Here is a 14,487-nt window from a genome sequence, read left to right as displayed (position 1 = left end):
GGGCAGCAGTGTTGGGGCCCCGCCTCAGCGTCTGCGGGAGGTTTCTGCTGGGCCGCCTGCTTGGCGGAGCTCAGGGGACAGCCTCTCTCCTGCCTCTCCCTCCTTCTTTCCCCAGGAAGGGCCTGTGAGCAGCTAGTCGACTTCTGCTCGCCGGATCTGAACCCATGTCAGCACGAGGCCCAGTGTGTGGGCACCCCGGACGGGCCCAGGTCAGTGTGGCCGGTCTCCAGGGCCAGGGAAGGGCGGGGGCTGCCAGGCTGCCTCCCTGTCACCTCGCCTGTCAAATGGGCTTGGTCTCAGCCACACAAGGTCCCTTTGAGTCAGTGTGGGGTGTGGTTACGGGGACAGCTTTGCTGCCAGCATAACCCTGAATGGATGGCTGCACCGCTCTGGGCCTCAGCTTTCTCATCTGCAAACTGGACGCACCAGAAGCTTCCTCCTGGGGTGGCTGTGAGGATTGGATGAGCAGATGCGTGGGAAGCCCTTAGCTCCACGTCCGACATCTGATAAATGCTCCACGAATAGCTCTTATCATTACGGATTCACAGCCCTCACCCCAGTTACAAAGTCCACGAAACTCTGAAAACCTAACATCAGTTTGATAGCAGTCGGATCTGGCCTGAATGTATTTGGTAAGAAATACAATACCATGACTGTTACATGGTACCGGGCTACTTCCAGTCCCCCTCCATCCGCATGGTGTGAGTGGATGCTGACTTCACTGTGACATACCGTTGTAAGTGCTGCACTCACTACCTTTTCAAGATCTGAAAATTCTCAATTCCACAACCTACCTGGCCTTGGGAGTTTTGGAAAGGGGTCCTTGACTATAGCCGCCATTGCTGTTACTGGCACCTATGGAGAGTTCTGTCACCTGAAGACTGCGTGAGGTGAAGGCAATGGGGTTTTAAGATGTTGCTCCCACCTGCAGTTTCACAAACTGTGCCTGAGTGGGGGTGGCGGAGTGAGCCCTCTATCTGTAGGCCAAAATGGGTTTTCAGGTGAGCAGTGAGGCTCAGTGTGGACAGGGAAGGTGGACAGGGAAGGTGGAGGCTGGCCTGGAGTCAGGCACTGGCGGAGGGCTGGGCACTAGCCCAGCCAGAGCCAGGAGGCTGGGGAAGAGGGGCTCGGGGAGCCCCATGAGTCAGGGCCGTGTGCTGGACAGCGGCCAGGCACGCCTGGAAGGGCAGCCGTCTGGCTCTGGGCAAGCTCCGTGGAGGGTCTGGGTCCCCCATCTCCTCCTGCTGCTAGGTGCTTACCTTCCCAACCCAGAGCCCCCAACCCACACAAGCTCTCTTCTGCCCTATAAAAGAGTCCCAGAACAGGCGGGGGCGTCTTTATATCCAGGGCTGTGTTTATACCCTGAGGACCCCTAGACCCACGGGGCCTGGAGGTTCTCTGCCACACACAGAACCACAGGCCCCTGGCTGACCGCCTGCCCCCTTGCCTGCCTCCAGGTGTGAGTGTGCACCAGGCTATGCAGGTGACAACTGCAGTGAGAACCTGGATGACTGCGGGGCTCATCGCTGCCAGAACGGGGCCCAGTGCATCGACGAAGTGAACGGCTACTCCTGCCTCTGCGCCGAGGGCTACAGGTGAGGGCCCTGGGCATGAGACGGGGGGCTGACCCCTCCTGGCCACCAGTCCGGGAGCTGGTAGGGGCCCCCAGACATGGTTGGGAGGGAGAGTACAGGTGAGGCCTGGTTGTGGGGTCCTGGGGTTGAAGTCTGGCTGTGTCCGCACAGCTGTGTGGCCTTGGGAGAGTCACTGAACCACCCAGAACAGTGGAGGCCCCAACCTCTTTGGTGGAGGGAGTGGGAGGGGCATACGGATTAGCGGGCAGAGCTGGCTCATGAAACCTCTGAGGACACACCCTGCCAGGAAGGTCGTTGACCTTTGCATCTTGGCTCCTCTGGGAGAGGAAGGCACCTGCCCTCCTCCTCTGGCCGCCCACCTCCCATGATCTGCTTGGGTGCTTTTTTTAAAACAGCTTTAATGAGATATAATTCACATGCCATACAATTCACCTGGTTGAAATGTACAATTCAATGGCTTTGGTATAGTCCCAGAGCTGTGCCTTCACTACCACAATCAGTTTCAGAACATCTTTACTCCAGAAAGAAGCTCAACACCTCCCTATCTGTCACCCCAAACTCCTCCATCCCAGGGCTAGGCAACCACTGACCTACTAGTAACTGGAGGTGTAGATCTGCTTATTCTGGGTGTTTCATATAAATGGGAGTGTGCAGTCTGTGGTCCTTTGTGACCGGCTCTCACTTAGCGTCATGTTTGTGAGGGTCACCATGTGCCAGCAGGCGTCAGTTTCGTTCCTTTTTATGGCTGAGCGACAGCCCGTTGCACAAAGACACCACACCGGGTTACCCAGTCTTCCACTGACGGACACCTGGGTTGTTTCCACGTCTCGGCTGTTGTGGACCCAGACACCACGGATCGTTGTGGCAGGGATCAGAGCTACCTGCTGGTGGCGATGGCCCCTCTTTATTTCTTCACTTCAGTAATTGGAGTCTTTTCCCTATTATGCTTGTGTTTTAATTCTCAGTTTTCTTTTCTGTAAAAGGAGACAAGGGCAGTGAGTGACCTGTGAACTTTAATGTACACACAATCACCTGGCCCATTGCTAAAAACAGATTCAGCAGGTTTTCCATTTCTGACAAGTGCCCAGGTTGACATTGGTTTTGCTGGTCCAGGGACCCATCCTAGTTTCTCACCACCCTCTGGCTTTTAGTTTTCTCAGGAAAAATGTTCGTCAGGAGCATCTTCTGTTGCCTTAAGGATCCAGTTTCCCAAAATGTTTAGTGAGTTTCCCTCCAGGGGAAAGGTGCCCCCTGTCCCTGTGCCCTGCCCTGTCTGACCTGTGTCCTTCCCCTCTCAGTGGGAAGCTCTGTGAGACGCCTCCCTGGCTGCCTGCCCCCAGGAACCCCTGTGAGGGGATGGCGTGCCAGAACGGGGCCAACTGTGTGGACCAGGGCAGCCGGGCCGTGTGCCAGTGCCTCCCGGGCTTTGGCGGCCCCGAGTGTGAGAAGCTGCTCAGCGTTGACTTTGTGGATCGGGACACTTACCTACAGTTCACTGACCTGCAGAACTGGCCTCGGGCCAACATCACACTCCAGGTGTGTGCCCAGGGCAGTGGTCACAGAGGGGAGTCAGACAAGGGGGGACCCTGGCCTCAGGTCAGAGCATCAACACTCATCCCTGCCCAAAACAGTGGGGAGCCTTTGGTATGGGTGTCAGCCTCTCAGTCTGAACGAGTTTAAGCACAGTTGGAAAGGCCATTGAGTCCCAAAACCGATCTCACAGAAGAGTGGGGGGAGGTGGTCTCACGGGGGACTGGATCCAGAAAACCACACTTAGCCAGGTCCTCTCCCGCCATCTCTCGTCTCACGTGCTCCTTAGCTTCCGCCTCCAGTGCCGCAAACAGGTTTCTTACACATGGCTGAGCTCAGCCAGGGTTAACTCTGAGCTTACATCTTTAACCAAGAGTCCTGGCAGTCTCTCTTCCAATCGTGGGTCGCCGCTCTGCTCCACCCGCCAGCCTGTGCTGCGGCTGCTGCTGCTGCTGCATGGGATGGGGTTGCAGAGAAAGTGCCCTTGCCCCTCAGGTCTCCACGGCAGAGGACAATGGGATCCTGCTGTACAACGGGGACAACGACCACATCGCGGTGGAGCTGTACCAGGGCCATGTGCGTGTCAGCTACGACCCTGGCAGCTACCCCAGCTCTGCCATCTACAGGTAGGGCCGCCTCACGCCCCCCAGTCTCTCTCAGAGGCCTCCTGAGCCTAAAGCAGCTCGTTATTGGGACCACCGGAACCTGGGCTGCCCAAGCGGAAGGGACGTTTGAACCATCGAGTGCAGCCCAACTTGGGTCCAAGGCTCTCTGAGTCCCAGGCAGCGGCCTCATTCTTCCGCCTCCCTCCACCGCTTCACAAGGGCTCCTGAGTGGGGAGGGGGAGACCGGTGTGGTCGGAAATCCCTGCCCCAGACTCCTCAGCTTTCCCCAGGGTGGCAGGAGAGACTAGGCCACAGTCTCTTCCCTGAGAGATGTGGTCCCCTGGGAAGCAGCTGCTGGACCAATAGCCTTTCTGGGGAAGTGTCCAGGTGGGGGTGGGCTACACTGAAGCTCATTGTCTGGGGTGGGGTCACCCCATCTTCTTCCAGTGCTGAGACGATCAACGATGGGCAGTTCCACACTGTTGAGTTGGTCACCTTTGACCAGATGGTGAATCTCTCCATCGATGGCGGAAGTCCCATGACCATGGACAACTTCGGCAAACACTACACACTAAACAGTGAGGCCCCCCTTTATGTGGGAGGTGAGGACCTGCTTCACCCTGGGCCCCTCCATCAGGTGATGCTCTCCTGCCTGAGAGCTGGTGCCTGGGGCTCTGGACTTGGGGGGTGGTGGGCATTCAGGCTGGAAGGGGTGGGTCCTAGTGAATGGCCAAGCTGCTGGTGGGTTGTTCTCCCCTGCCACAGCCAGGCTGCTGTCCACCCCGCCCAGACTTATGGGGTTAAGCGCCTGAGCTGGCACCAAGGCCTGGCCTGGGAGGTGAGGTGAGTGGCCAGCTAGCTGGGATTTTCTCCGTTGTCTTCTGCACTGTAGGCATCTTTCCTCTTGGCTTTGGGCTGGAATGGGCTTGCCAATTGTTCAGTGTCCATTCCCAGTCTTGGGGCTCTCAGAGGCCCAGAGCCACTTCAGGAGGCTGGGAACTGAGACCCTGCATTAGCTGAGGACCGCCCAGCTGGCCTTACAGGTGTCGTAGCTAAATGGCCCTGTCCATGATCTGCGGACATTTCCAGGTCCAGACGAGCAGGTTCCCGGATGCAGCCAGGCCGTCTCAGTGCTGTGGAGGGCCTGGCCTAGGCGTGGGGCAGGTGTGAGGGGTGGAAGCCCAGGATTTCACCCCAGCTCTGCTGCTAACTGTGCAGCTTGGGGCAAGTCCCTGAGCACCCGATGGAGTTTAGCAACTCCTACCTCAGAGGGTTGCTGCGAAGTGGGGACCCCAAAAGTAGGTCACAAAATACCATACACCTGAGTTCTAGGTCCCAATCCTTTGCTACTCCGGGGGTCTGTGGGAGGTAAAAACAGGGGTTCCAGAGGAAAGAAAGGAGCCCCGGGCAAGGGTACCTAGACTGAGGCACCCAGAGCTTCACTTGTCAGCTGGCTGCTGCCAGGGCTGGCACTCCGGGCTCTGATCACAGGGAAAGCAGCTTTTCCATTTCTTCTGGGGAAGGAGCCTGGACCCTCCAAGGTGGCAGGGACCTTGGCCTCTGCCCTGTCTCTGCCACCCTGGGCCAAGGGCAAGAGGGAACACTGTGGAGACGCCCCACAGACCTCAGCGGTAGGTGCCGGGCACCGTCCAAGCCTGACTCAGCTCTGCCCTTTCCCTGCCACGCCAGGGATGCCAGTGGACGTGAACTCGGCCGCTTTCCGCCTGTGGCAGATACTCAATGGCAGCAGCTTCCACGGGTGCATCCGAAACCTGTACATCAACAACGAGCTGCAGGACTTCACCAAGACGCGGATGAAGCCGGGCGTGGTGCCAGGCTGTGAGCCCTGCCGGAAGCTCTACTGCTTGCATGGCATCTGCCAGCCCAATGCCAGCCCAGGGCCCGTGTGCCACTGCGAGGCCGGCTGGGGCGGCCTGCACTGCGACCAGCCAGCGGATGGCCCCTGTCATGGCCACAAGTGAGCCCCAGCCCCTGCCTCCCTGCCGTTCCTTTCCCTTCACTGGAAGTTCCCATTCCCTGTGGTGAGGAAGGACAGCACTTTTAAATCCCCAAACTGGATCATGTGGCCTACCGCAGGGTTTTTTATTCTGGTTTTCAATTTTCCCTGGCAGGGAAGTCCCTAGGGACAGACGCAGACACACCCTTTGCTCTGTGTTTCAATCCTGCAAACAGGATCACAGCCCATGATGCCAAGGATGGAGGCGTGGGTGTCCCAGGTGGGCCTCGGATCGGCTCTGGCCTGTGCTCATAGTGTTTTTTCTCTGTCCCCTCCAGGTGTGTCCATGGGAAGTGTGTGCCCCTCGATGCTCTTTCCTACAGCTGCCAGTGCCAGGATGGGTACTCGGGGGCCCTGTGCAACCAGGCCCGGGCGCCCACAGACCCGTGTGGGGGCCTGCGGTGCCTGCACGGCCACTGCCAGGCCTTGGCCACCAAGGGGGCCTACTGTGTGTGTGACCCTGGCTTTTCGGGCGAGCTTTGTGAGCAAGGTCAGGGGCCCCCCTCCTGATGTGCCCTCTCCAGGGTCTCTCCCCACCACCGGCTTTAGCAACTTGACCTTTTCTTCCTCCCAACCTCAGCACGCCCCCTCTGCCCCTTCCCCCCTCTGCACCTTAGGCTGCTACTAGTGGGTTTTACTGCCCCCCACCCTTTGGGCTCTGAGTCTCACCCCAGACAGGGCCCCATCTCTCACTGGCCCAGCTTTTCCCGCAGCCCCCTTACCTGGGGTAAGTGCCCATCTGGGCTGCGGGCTCTTCTTACAGAAGAGATTATCGGGGTAACAGCTCCTGCCCAAACCTCTGCATGTTGGCCCCATCACCTTGGGACTGGGAATGGCAGGAAGTCTGAGGGCAGGAGACACCCTCCCTGGTCTGTGGGACCAAGATGCTTCTTCTGGAATGGAGACTGCTGCGGGAGTGGGGTGGCGTGGGAGGAGTCTGGAGAAATCCAGGGCTCAGGCGCCTTAGGATCCCCTAGGCCGCCGCACTAGCAGCACAAGTCCCTTCTCTAACATTGTTGCCTCCCAGGCCTCCAGCCTTCTTGCACTCCTCTGGCAACAGGCGCCCACCTGAGCCAGGCAGCCCAGTCCATGCTGGGAGCCCTGGCAGCTAGGAAGTGCTTCCTCCCCACTGACCACAGTGTGGGCCCAGGAGGAAGCCGTGCATGCGCACGCTGGGCAGGGGGATGCTGGGGAGGAGGTGAGTTCTGAGAGCTAGAGGACCTCCGGGGATGCCCCCCCTTCTCTCTCTTCCTCTTCCTTCTGCCTCCCAGGGGGCAGCACCCGCCCACAGTTGTGCCCTGAGGCTTTCTCTTGGTGTCTGTCCCATCCAGGGTCCGAGTGCCGGGGGGACCCTGTCCGGGACTTTCACCAGGTCCAGAGGGGCTATGCCATCTGCCAGACCACGCGCCCCCTGTCGTGGGTGGAGTGCCGGGGCTCGTGCCCGGGCCAGGGCTGCTGCCGGGGCCTGCGGCTGAAGCGGAGGAAGTTCACCTTTGAGTGCAGCGATGGGACCTCCTTTGCTGAGGAGGTGGAGAAGCCCACCAAGTGTGGCTGTGCACTCTGCGCATAGCACCCGGCGCCGATGGGAAGGGGGAGGGCTGGCAAGAAGCATGGCCACCAGGAGACCTGGGCTGGGGCCAGGCCATGACCAAGGTGGCTCCTGGGTGGCTGGACCCTCTTGGGTGGGTGGGGCCCACTTCTCAAGGGCCAGGCAGCTTTTCACAAGCTGACCTCAAGTAGCCAGGGGCTGAGTGGGTGGACGAGGCATGGCTGCAGACGGCCCTCTCCAGAAGTGCCTTGTACGAATAGGCGCTCAGTAGATTTTCGTTAATGAACGTGTGCATGAGGTCAGGCCCAGAAGAGCAGAACAGTGACACTCCCTCCTTGCCTGCTACCTGGGTCTGAAGAAGGGACTGGCTTCTTCCCAAACCAACCTTTCCCTCGAGTGTGTGGCCCATGCTGGCCCCAGAGTCCCTTAACCCCCTGCAGGTAACCTCGAAGGACTCCCAGCTTCCCAGCCTGGCTCTGTGCTCCTTCTGCTACACAGCTTCTGTGGGCAGTAGGCCAGGCTGCGGAGGGGAAGGGCCCCTCCTGCTGGCCAGAGAGGGACTGACCCTTGCCCCTGGGCTGATTGGCAGGCAGAGCACCCTCAGGACTGAGGCTGGGGCTGGGGGGTGGGGGTGGGTCTTAGGACCAAACCTCTGAACCCTAACATTCTGAGATGACCATTGTAGTTTCAAGGAGAGGACTCATATGGAGGAAATGGTCACTGAGACTTCTTGGGAAGGGAGACCCACTCCACCAGAAAGGATGGGGGTTCTTGGTTTCAGCGGTATAAACATCACTGCCTCCAGACACTAGCCACCAAAGGGGCATTGGTCCTGAGCTTCTCCAGCCATCAGCTTGCTGCTGCTGCGCTGCTGGCAGGAGGACAGGGTGTAGGGGGCTTGGGCCAGGCTGCTTGGCCAGGCGGGGTCTGCTCCCAAGGAGATGGGGTTCAGAGCCCGCACGCTGCAGACCAGCAGGGACCCGTGGTCCAGGTATCAGGAAACCCCTGAGGGCTCTGTTGCTCTGCACAGAGTTCTTTCCTCAGTCTCCTCAGCTCTCAGACAGGGAAGTGGGACAACTAGAGTGATGGAGGCCCTCCCACTGTGGCCCCGTGAGGGCAGCCGCAGGAGGGGGAAATCCATCATCAATCACATCAACAAGTATTCATGTGCCTGACTGGGGCTGGGTACTGTGGGTGTTCTGCCCTTGTGGACACATGCCAACCAATCACAGTGCATCACAGGGTGACCAGGGAAGAGAACCGGGCCAGACGAGGGTACCAACCACAGGCACAGCCACGGCCCTGGCTGGAGTGGCGCCCCAGAGGCTGTTTGCAAGGAAGGACTTGGTGTTTGAAGCATCACTGAATACCAGACCATGCAACTACATACTTCAATCCCATGCAGATGAAAATGTAGAAAGATTACCTTTGCGCCTAAATAGTGAGTTGGCTGGAAGGAAGACAGGTCACCCCCTCCTGTCTCAGGTGTCTCCCCAGTGTACTCCTGGGGAGTCTGGTGGGCCAGGGCAGTGAGCCCACCCTTTTCCAGGCTCCTTCCACCTGCAGTCAGAAGGCAGGGTAGGGGGAGTGAACGGGTGGGGGGAGTGAGGGCCTTGCTGTTGAGCAGTAGAGGGCAGCTGTGACTAGGGGTGCCTGGCATGTTCCACGACCCTGGGTCTCAGGCCGGAGGGTTTGAGTCCCGGGACCCCCTGTAATGGAGAGGACCCTGTCCTGCCCAATTGGGGAGGATCTGCCCCTCACAAGGCACTACACTCTATCTTCCTGTTGCCCTGAGTGAGCCCCAGTGCCCCTGCTCCGTGGCCAGCAGCGTGGGCCTCGCTGCAGAGCACCCCTCTTACCTAGAGTTTCTGAGCCACTGAGGGACTCCGGAGAACAGGTAGTAACAGGCTGCACAGGTGGGAAAGCTGAAGTGCAGCTAGTTTGTTCCTTTCTTGGAACAGGGGTGTTCTCGAACCCACCAGTCCTGAGGAATGAACCCTCCCCAGCTACTGCCACCTCCTGCTGCCTTGGAGAAGCAGCTTCCTGGGCTTAAGGGGACCCTGACAGGCAGGGGCTCCTTTGCAGAAAGCAGGACACCTGCAGACAGGTGACGGCTGCCAGGGGCAGCCCCGGGCAACGGGCTGGGGAGGGCAGAGGGTGGGGCACCCCGAGAGCTTGCTGTGGGCCCTGCTGGCCCCTCCACAATGCCCTGTGTCCCAGGCCAGCTCCACACTCACCCTTGGTTGAGCCACATGATCGGGAGCCAGCACGGGGCTAAGAGAACCTTGTGCCCCAGGACAAGTTTTCCTCAACTTACCCGCCAACCTGCAAGTTAAGGGCCTGGATCCCACATATCTGGCCGGTTCACACTGGGGCCCTCTGAGTCACGGAAGGCTACCATGATGTCATCTGTCTTGAGAAGTCATCTCCACACCTTGCCATCCCCTTGGTGAAGACCTTTAGTTCCTGTCAACGTCGCCATGGGCTGTTTCCATCCAACACGCACTGAAGAGACACAGGCAGGCGAGTCCCGAGGACGCCGCGGCTCTGGCCCCTCCGAGGAGGACAGTGGCCTGGGCTCCCTGTGGAGGGTCTGGAGGTGGAAGAGGCCAGACGGACTTCGTCTCCTCCCCACCTGCTGTTAGCCTAACCACAAAAGTATCTCTTTATACAGAATGCTTAACAGATTCTAATATATATTTGTATTTCATTTTGTTATAGTATTTTTATATGTTAAAGTCAACACCCAGTGTCTCGTTTGATTTGCAGATGCTCTGTAGCTGTGACATTCTTTTTGGGGGTTTCTGTAGCCTTGTTTGGGTCACTCTTTTACAGAGACTGGTTTAGAACCGGCCCATGAGGGAGCCACACTTGGCCTTTGCCTAGAAGTGCTGTTTTAGAACATGTTGAATATTGTCTGTTGTCTTCCACGTGAACATGACATTGATCCACTCAGGTTCTGCCTTTGCTGATCTCTTTGTCTGCACTGAGGGCGAGTGGGGCTGCTGACAGGCCCCTGGACAGGACGGAAGGCTTCGGGGCTGCCCCACACCAGCCAGTCCACGGTGGCTCCCAGTTGCAGCACATGCAGGACGGCTGCCCTTGTAATCCTCTGGTCTCCTGAAATGGCCGAGGGGGCCGCTGCTCCTGCAGAAGGAAGGGGACGTCCGGGAAGCGGCCTCGCAGTCACTCCCTGGGATGCCAGTGAGGGCAGAGCTTGGCCTGCATGCGCACACGGAGATCACATTCCCTTCCCGGGTCTGCTGCCATGCCCACATTTTGTAAGTTTATGTACAGAGCCATAGCCATCTTTCATTGGAAGGTTTCAGAGCATCAGAGCAACCAAGTAGAAAGCTGTGTGGCTTCTCACACTGTCTTGGAAGGTTAGCCTGCTTGCTGCCTGGATAGCGGTTCTTAGGGCTCAGTGGTGGAAGGAGGCAAGCACGCTGGTTTGATGGTTCTGCTCGATTTCCAACTACATACAAAATTGCATGCAGGAGTTTCATAAGATGACATCGGAGTGAGGCCCCTGACACTAGGGGGACCCGACTGGCCTTCCTCGGGTCCCAGGACATAGACTAACTTTTCACCAGAACACCAGCTGTGGCGATGGTCACACATGCCGCACCTGAGCACAGTCACCTTGATGGTGGGTAGTGATGGTAATGACGGTGCCGTGAAGCAGGCAGGGGTTTGGGAGGAAGTGTGATGAATCAGACGCATTTGGGAGCACGGGTTCAAACAGGGTTGTCAGCCCAAGTGTCCAGAGTGGCCAGTTGGTCACCTCAGTCAGTCAGGGGGGCACATGCCCTTCCGGGGCATCATGTGTATTTTGCCATTTCTGACAAAGCAGTAGGGACAGAGACCCACTTCCCTGCTGCAAAAAAGAGGGACCAGCGGTAACTGACAGAGACAGTGGTGACCGGAAGGGCACATTTCTCGATTGGGCTACAGCTGATTCTTACCACACACTAATTTCATCAGATCTTCATTATCGTTTTTTAAAAGAGAAGCCAGAAATCAACTTTTATGTCAACACTCAGTTTTACAATCTTAAAAAAAAAATCAACGGGCTAAAAACAAAACACACCTGTGAGCCACCAGCGTGTAACCGCTGAGTTCAAGTAAAGTCCCAAGTCTCACAGTTACAAGGACGTCCCTATCCAATAGACGGGCACCACAGGGCCTGGTGGGTGGGGGGCAGAGTGGCCCAGTTTTCTTGATGTGCTGATAAGATGGCTACCATCCCTACACCCTGAGCCCTCAGAGCTAGCCAGTCTGAACCTCTGGTTCCTATTCTAGTTATTCTACCACAGGACGAACGTTGGAGGAAAAGAGGTTTAACAGTAGAAAGTCCTCATCTGGAACAAGAAAACTCCAAATTTAAGTTGAGAACAGGGGCCCAGCTGCCAGCTGCAGGGCTACTTCACTGGGTGAAGTTGGGCATGACAATGGCCACTGTCGGATGGACTTGTTAGTGAAGTCATGGTTGATTCCACAGAAAGGAACCCCGGGCCCACTGGAACCTTAAAGAGACCCACCTTAAAGAGACTTGAAAAAATATGATGGAACAGCCCTGACTGGTGTGGCTCAGTGGGGTGGGCATTGTCCCACAAAGCAAAAGATCGCTGGTTTGATTCTAGGGCCCAGGCCCAGGTTGTGGGTTCAGTTCCAGTCAGGGCACATACAAGAGGCAACTGACCAATGTTTCTCCCTCACACTGATGTTTCTCCCCCTCTCTTTCTCCTTCCCGTCTCTAAAAATTAATTTAAAAACAAATTAAAAATATAATGAAACAGCCCTGGCTGGTGTGGCTCAGTAGATTGAGTGCTGGCCTGCAATCTGAAAGGTTGGTGGTTCGATTCCCAGTCAGGGCACTTGCCTGGGGTATGGGCCAGGTCCCCAGCTGGGTGTGTGTGAGAGACAACCCATCAATGTATCTCTCACACACTGATGTTTCTCTCTCTTTCTCCCTCCTTTCCCTTCTCTCTAAAAATTAATAAAATCTTAAAAAATATGAAACATGTAATGAGGCAAGTAAAAGGAACAATTTCCTGCCACCTTCAGCCATACCCCAGGATGGGCCCCAGACAGCCAGGACAGCCCTCCCTGGTGGCTGTGTGCATCACCCCTAATTTAAAAGCCGCTTACCTGAGGTCGGAAGCCAGAGGAAGGCTCTCACCCCCTGCCCCTTGGATGAAGCCCTGGCACCTTTCCAGCTCTGCCATGGGGACTCCCAAGGGTCCACCCACTGTGTTCCTTTACCTTGGAGTCAGGCATGACTCACGAAATGGCCATAGATCCAGCTGACCTTGTTCTTTTAAGCCCAATCGGTGGGCAGCGGGGCCTGGGCTGAAGCAGGAGTATTAGAAGTGATGCTTTTTGGTTCCTGTTGGCAACTTGTCGACTTGGCTGTAGGCTGCACGCTGGATGCTGGGCTTCGGTGCAGTGGATACCTTTCCAGTGACTACACACACGCACACACACTTGAATATCAAAGAAGTTTAATACGCTGCAGTAAAATGAGCGCCTAGAAAAAGCTCCTGGGATAGATCCCTCCCGAACATCGCTAGCTCCACACCCCATCCCTCAAAACCAAACAAGAAAAATCCGAAACAAAGGAAACCCTTCCAAGCTTGGATTTCAGTGAGGGCCCCTTTACCACCAACAAGGACGTAGTTTTCTACACGGCCTAATAGGAAAGTAAAACACAGAAGCACAACAAAATCCACAAGATTTCAATATTTAGGAGACTTGGTACATATTCAAAGTTAAAATAACTTCAACTTTTATAGCTATACATATTGTTTTAAAGCAACTTAATATATTTTAAAATTTCATATATACACTCTCAAAGGTTCTTCAGGTGAGGTATGTAAACATTGTCTAATGAAAATTTTTCAATGTTTCAAACCAACAAATTCACAGCATACATTGAATTTTCATCCATTAACAACACAGTATTTTCCTACACTCTCTAACACAGTGGAAATCCAGGCCCAAGAGGCACACACCGACGCCTGACAACCGCTTGCAGAATTTCTCACTTTGCTGCTCTTGGGAAGACCATGGGCACACAGGTCAGGAGGACACACTCGGTACTGGGGAGGGGCAGGCCCCCCAGGGACTCTCCTCGGGCACCTGGACCACCAGCTAAGACGCACAAGACAGCAAAAAGGAGCACATCTGAACAACTATGAGATTGACCTCGGCAATGACAATACTGGGAGGAACCAGAAAGACCTTTGAAGGAACGGTAGAGATTCATCTTGGAGCTCCCTGGGTCCACAGCTGATCTGCAGCCCTTGCCCTAAACTCATCTGACGGGTCCTGGAGCGAGTAAAACACCAACGCGGCACCTGAGCTTCGGTTACATTGCATGGGCCTCCTGTGGTGCCCGGGGCCCTCACAGGCACTACCTCCGGCCTAAAGCAGGACCCTGGGCTGTGCTTATCACACAAGTTGGGGGTGAATTTCTTAATATTGTAATGCATATGGGAAAATAATGCCATGAGTTCACAAAGACGACCAATGCCTACACACAGGCACCAGCCAATGACCTTGGAGGAGCTCAATTTTGAAAACTACTTGTTCCCTGAGGGTAAACAGCAGGCTTCTGTTGAGATTAAGGGAGGCTAATAAGGGGGTCATTTCTTACAAAGTAATAAGACTTGGGGTACCTCAGGCCAGAATTCTACTTTATGCCCACATAACCTACAGTGTCCCCTCCCCGCCCTCCCACCACAAGTAGTCACCTCAATGACGACATAGGTCAGTTCCTTTCCTCTTGCTTGCTTTCAGGCTCAGCAATGGAAAGTTTTATCCTAATGTACCCACTTCAATCTAAAAATAACGCTAGTGAAAAAGTCCAAACACCATCATAAATACAAAAGAGAAGACATATTCCCAAAGCCTAAAAAACTACATCATTCTATTAATGGTTATTTGGGTGTGGGGTATTTTTTGTAAAGTTTATTACGGCCACAAGGAGAGGCTGCTAAACAGCTTAGAAACCTGTTGGACTGGACACGCTGGGAGGCTGGGAGACACTGCCCTGCCTGCACTCACCTGAAGGGGTCAAGCCCAGACATGGAGGGGGCTTCCGACACCTCAAACCCAGGCACAGAGGAGGACTCCAGGAAATGGGCTAGCTTTGCAAGGTAGGTCAGAGAAAGTCAAAGGACTTAAAAT

The 14,487-nt window shown here is 55.9% G+C and overlaps 1 protein-coding gene across 2 annotated transcripts in view; it reads left to right on the top strand.

Annotated features, from left to right (window-relative positions):
- Positions 1 to 7,913, top strand: part of SLIT1 (slit guidance ligand 1) — a 152,068-nt gene extending 144,155 nt beyond the window's left edge. For both annotated transcript variants that reach the window (XM_037138927.2, XM_037138926.2), the window contains 8 exons: positions 116 to 209; positions 1,458 to 1,595; positions 2,894 to 3,131; positions 3,621 to 3,751; positions 4,178 to 4,332; positions 5,420 to 5,708; positions 6,026 to 6,237; positions 7,079 to 7,913. In XM_037138927.2, coding sequence (XP_036994822.2) covers positions 116 to 209; positions 1,458 to 1,595; positions 2,894 to 3,131; positions 3,621 to 3,751; positions 4,178 to 4,332; positions 5,420 to 5,708; positions 6,026 to 6,237; positions 7,079 to 7,317 — 1,496 coding nt within the window. In that variant the 3' untranslated portion in view covers positions 7,318 to 7,913. The remainder of the gene's footprint in view (positions 1 to 115; positions 210 to 1,457; positions 1,596 to 2,893; positions 3,132 to 3,620; positions 3,752 to 4,177; positions 4,333 to 5,419; positions 5,709 to 6,025; positions 6,238 to 7,078) is intronic.
- Positions 7,914 to 14,487: the final 6,574 nt, after the last annotated feature.

Source organism: Artibeus jamaicensis, unplaced genomic scaffold (assembly GCF_021234435.1).
Source record: "Artibeus jamaicensis isolate MK-2021 breed Jamaican fruit bat unplaced genomic scaffold, CSHL_Jam_final contig_252, whole genome shotgun sequence".
NCBI lineage: Eukaryota > Metazoa > Chordata > Mammalia > Chiroptera > Phyllostomidae > Artibeus > Artibeus jamaicensis.
This window is presented reverse-complemented; position numbering and strand designations above follow the sequence as displayed.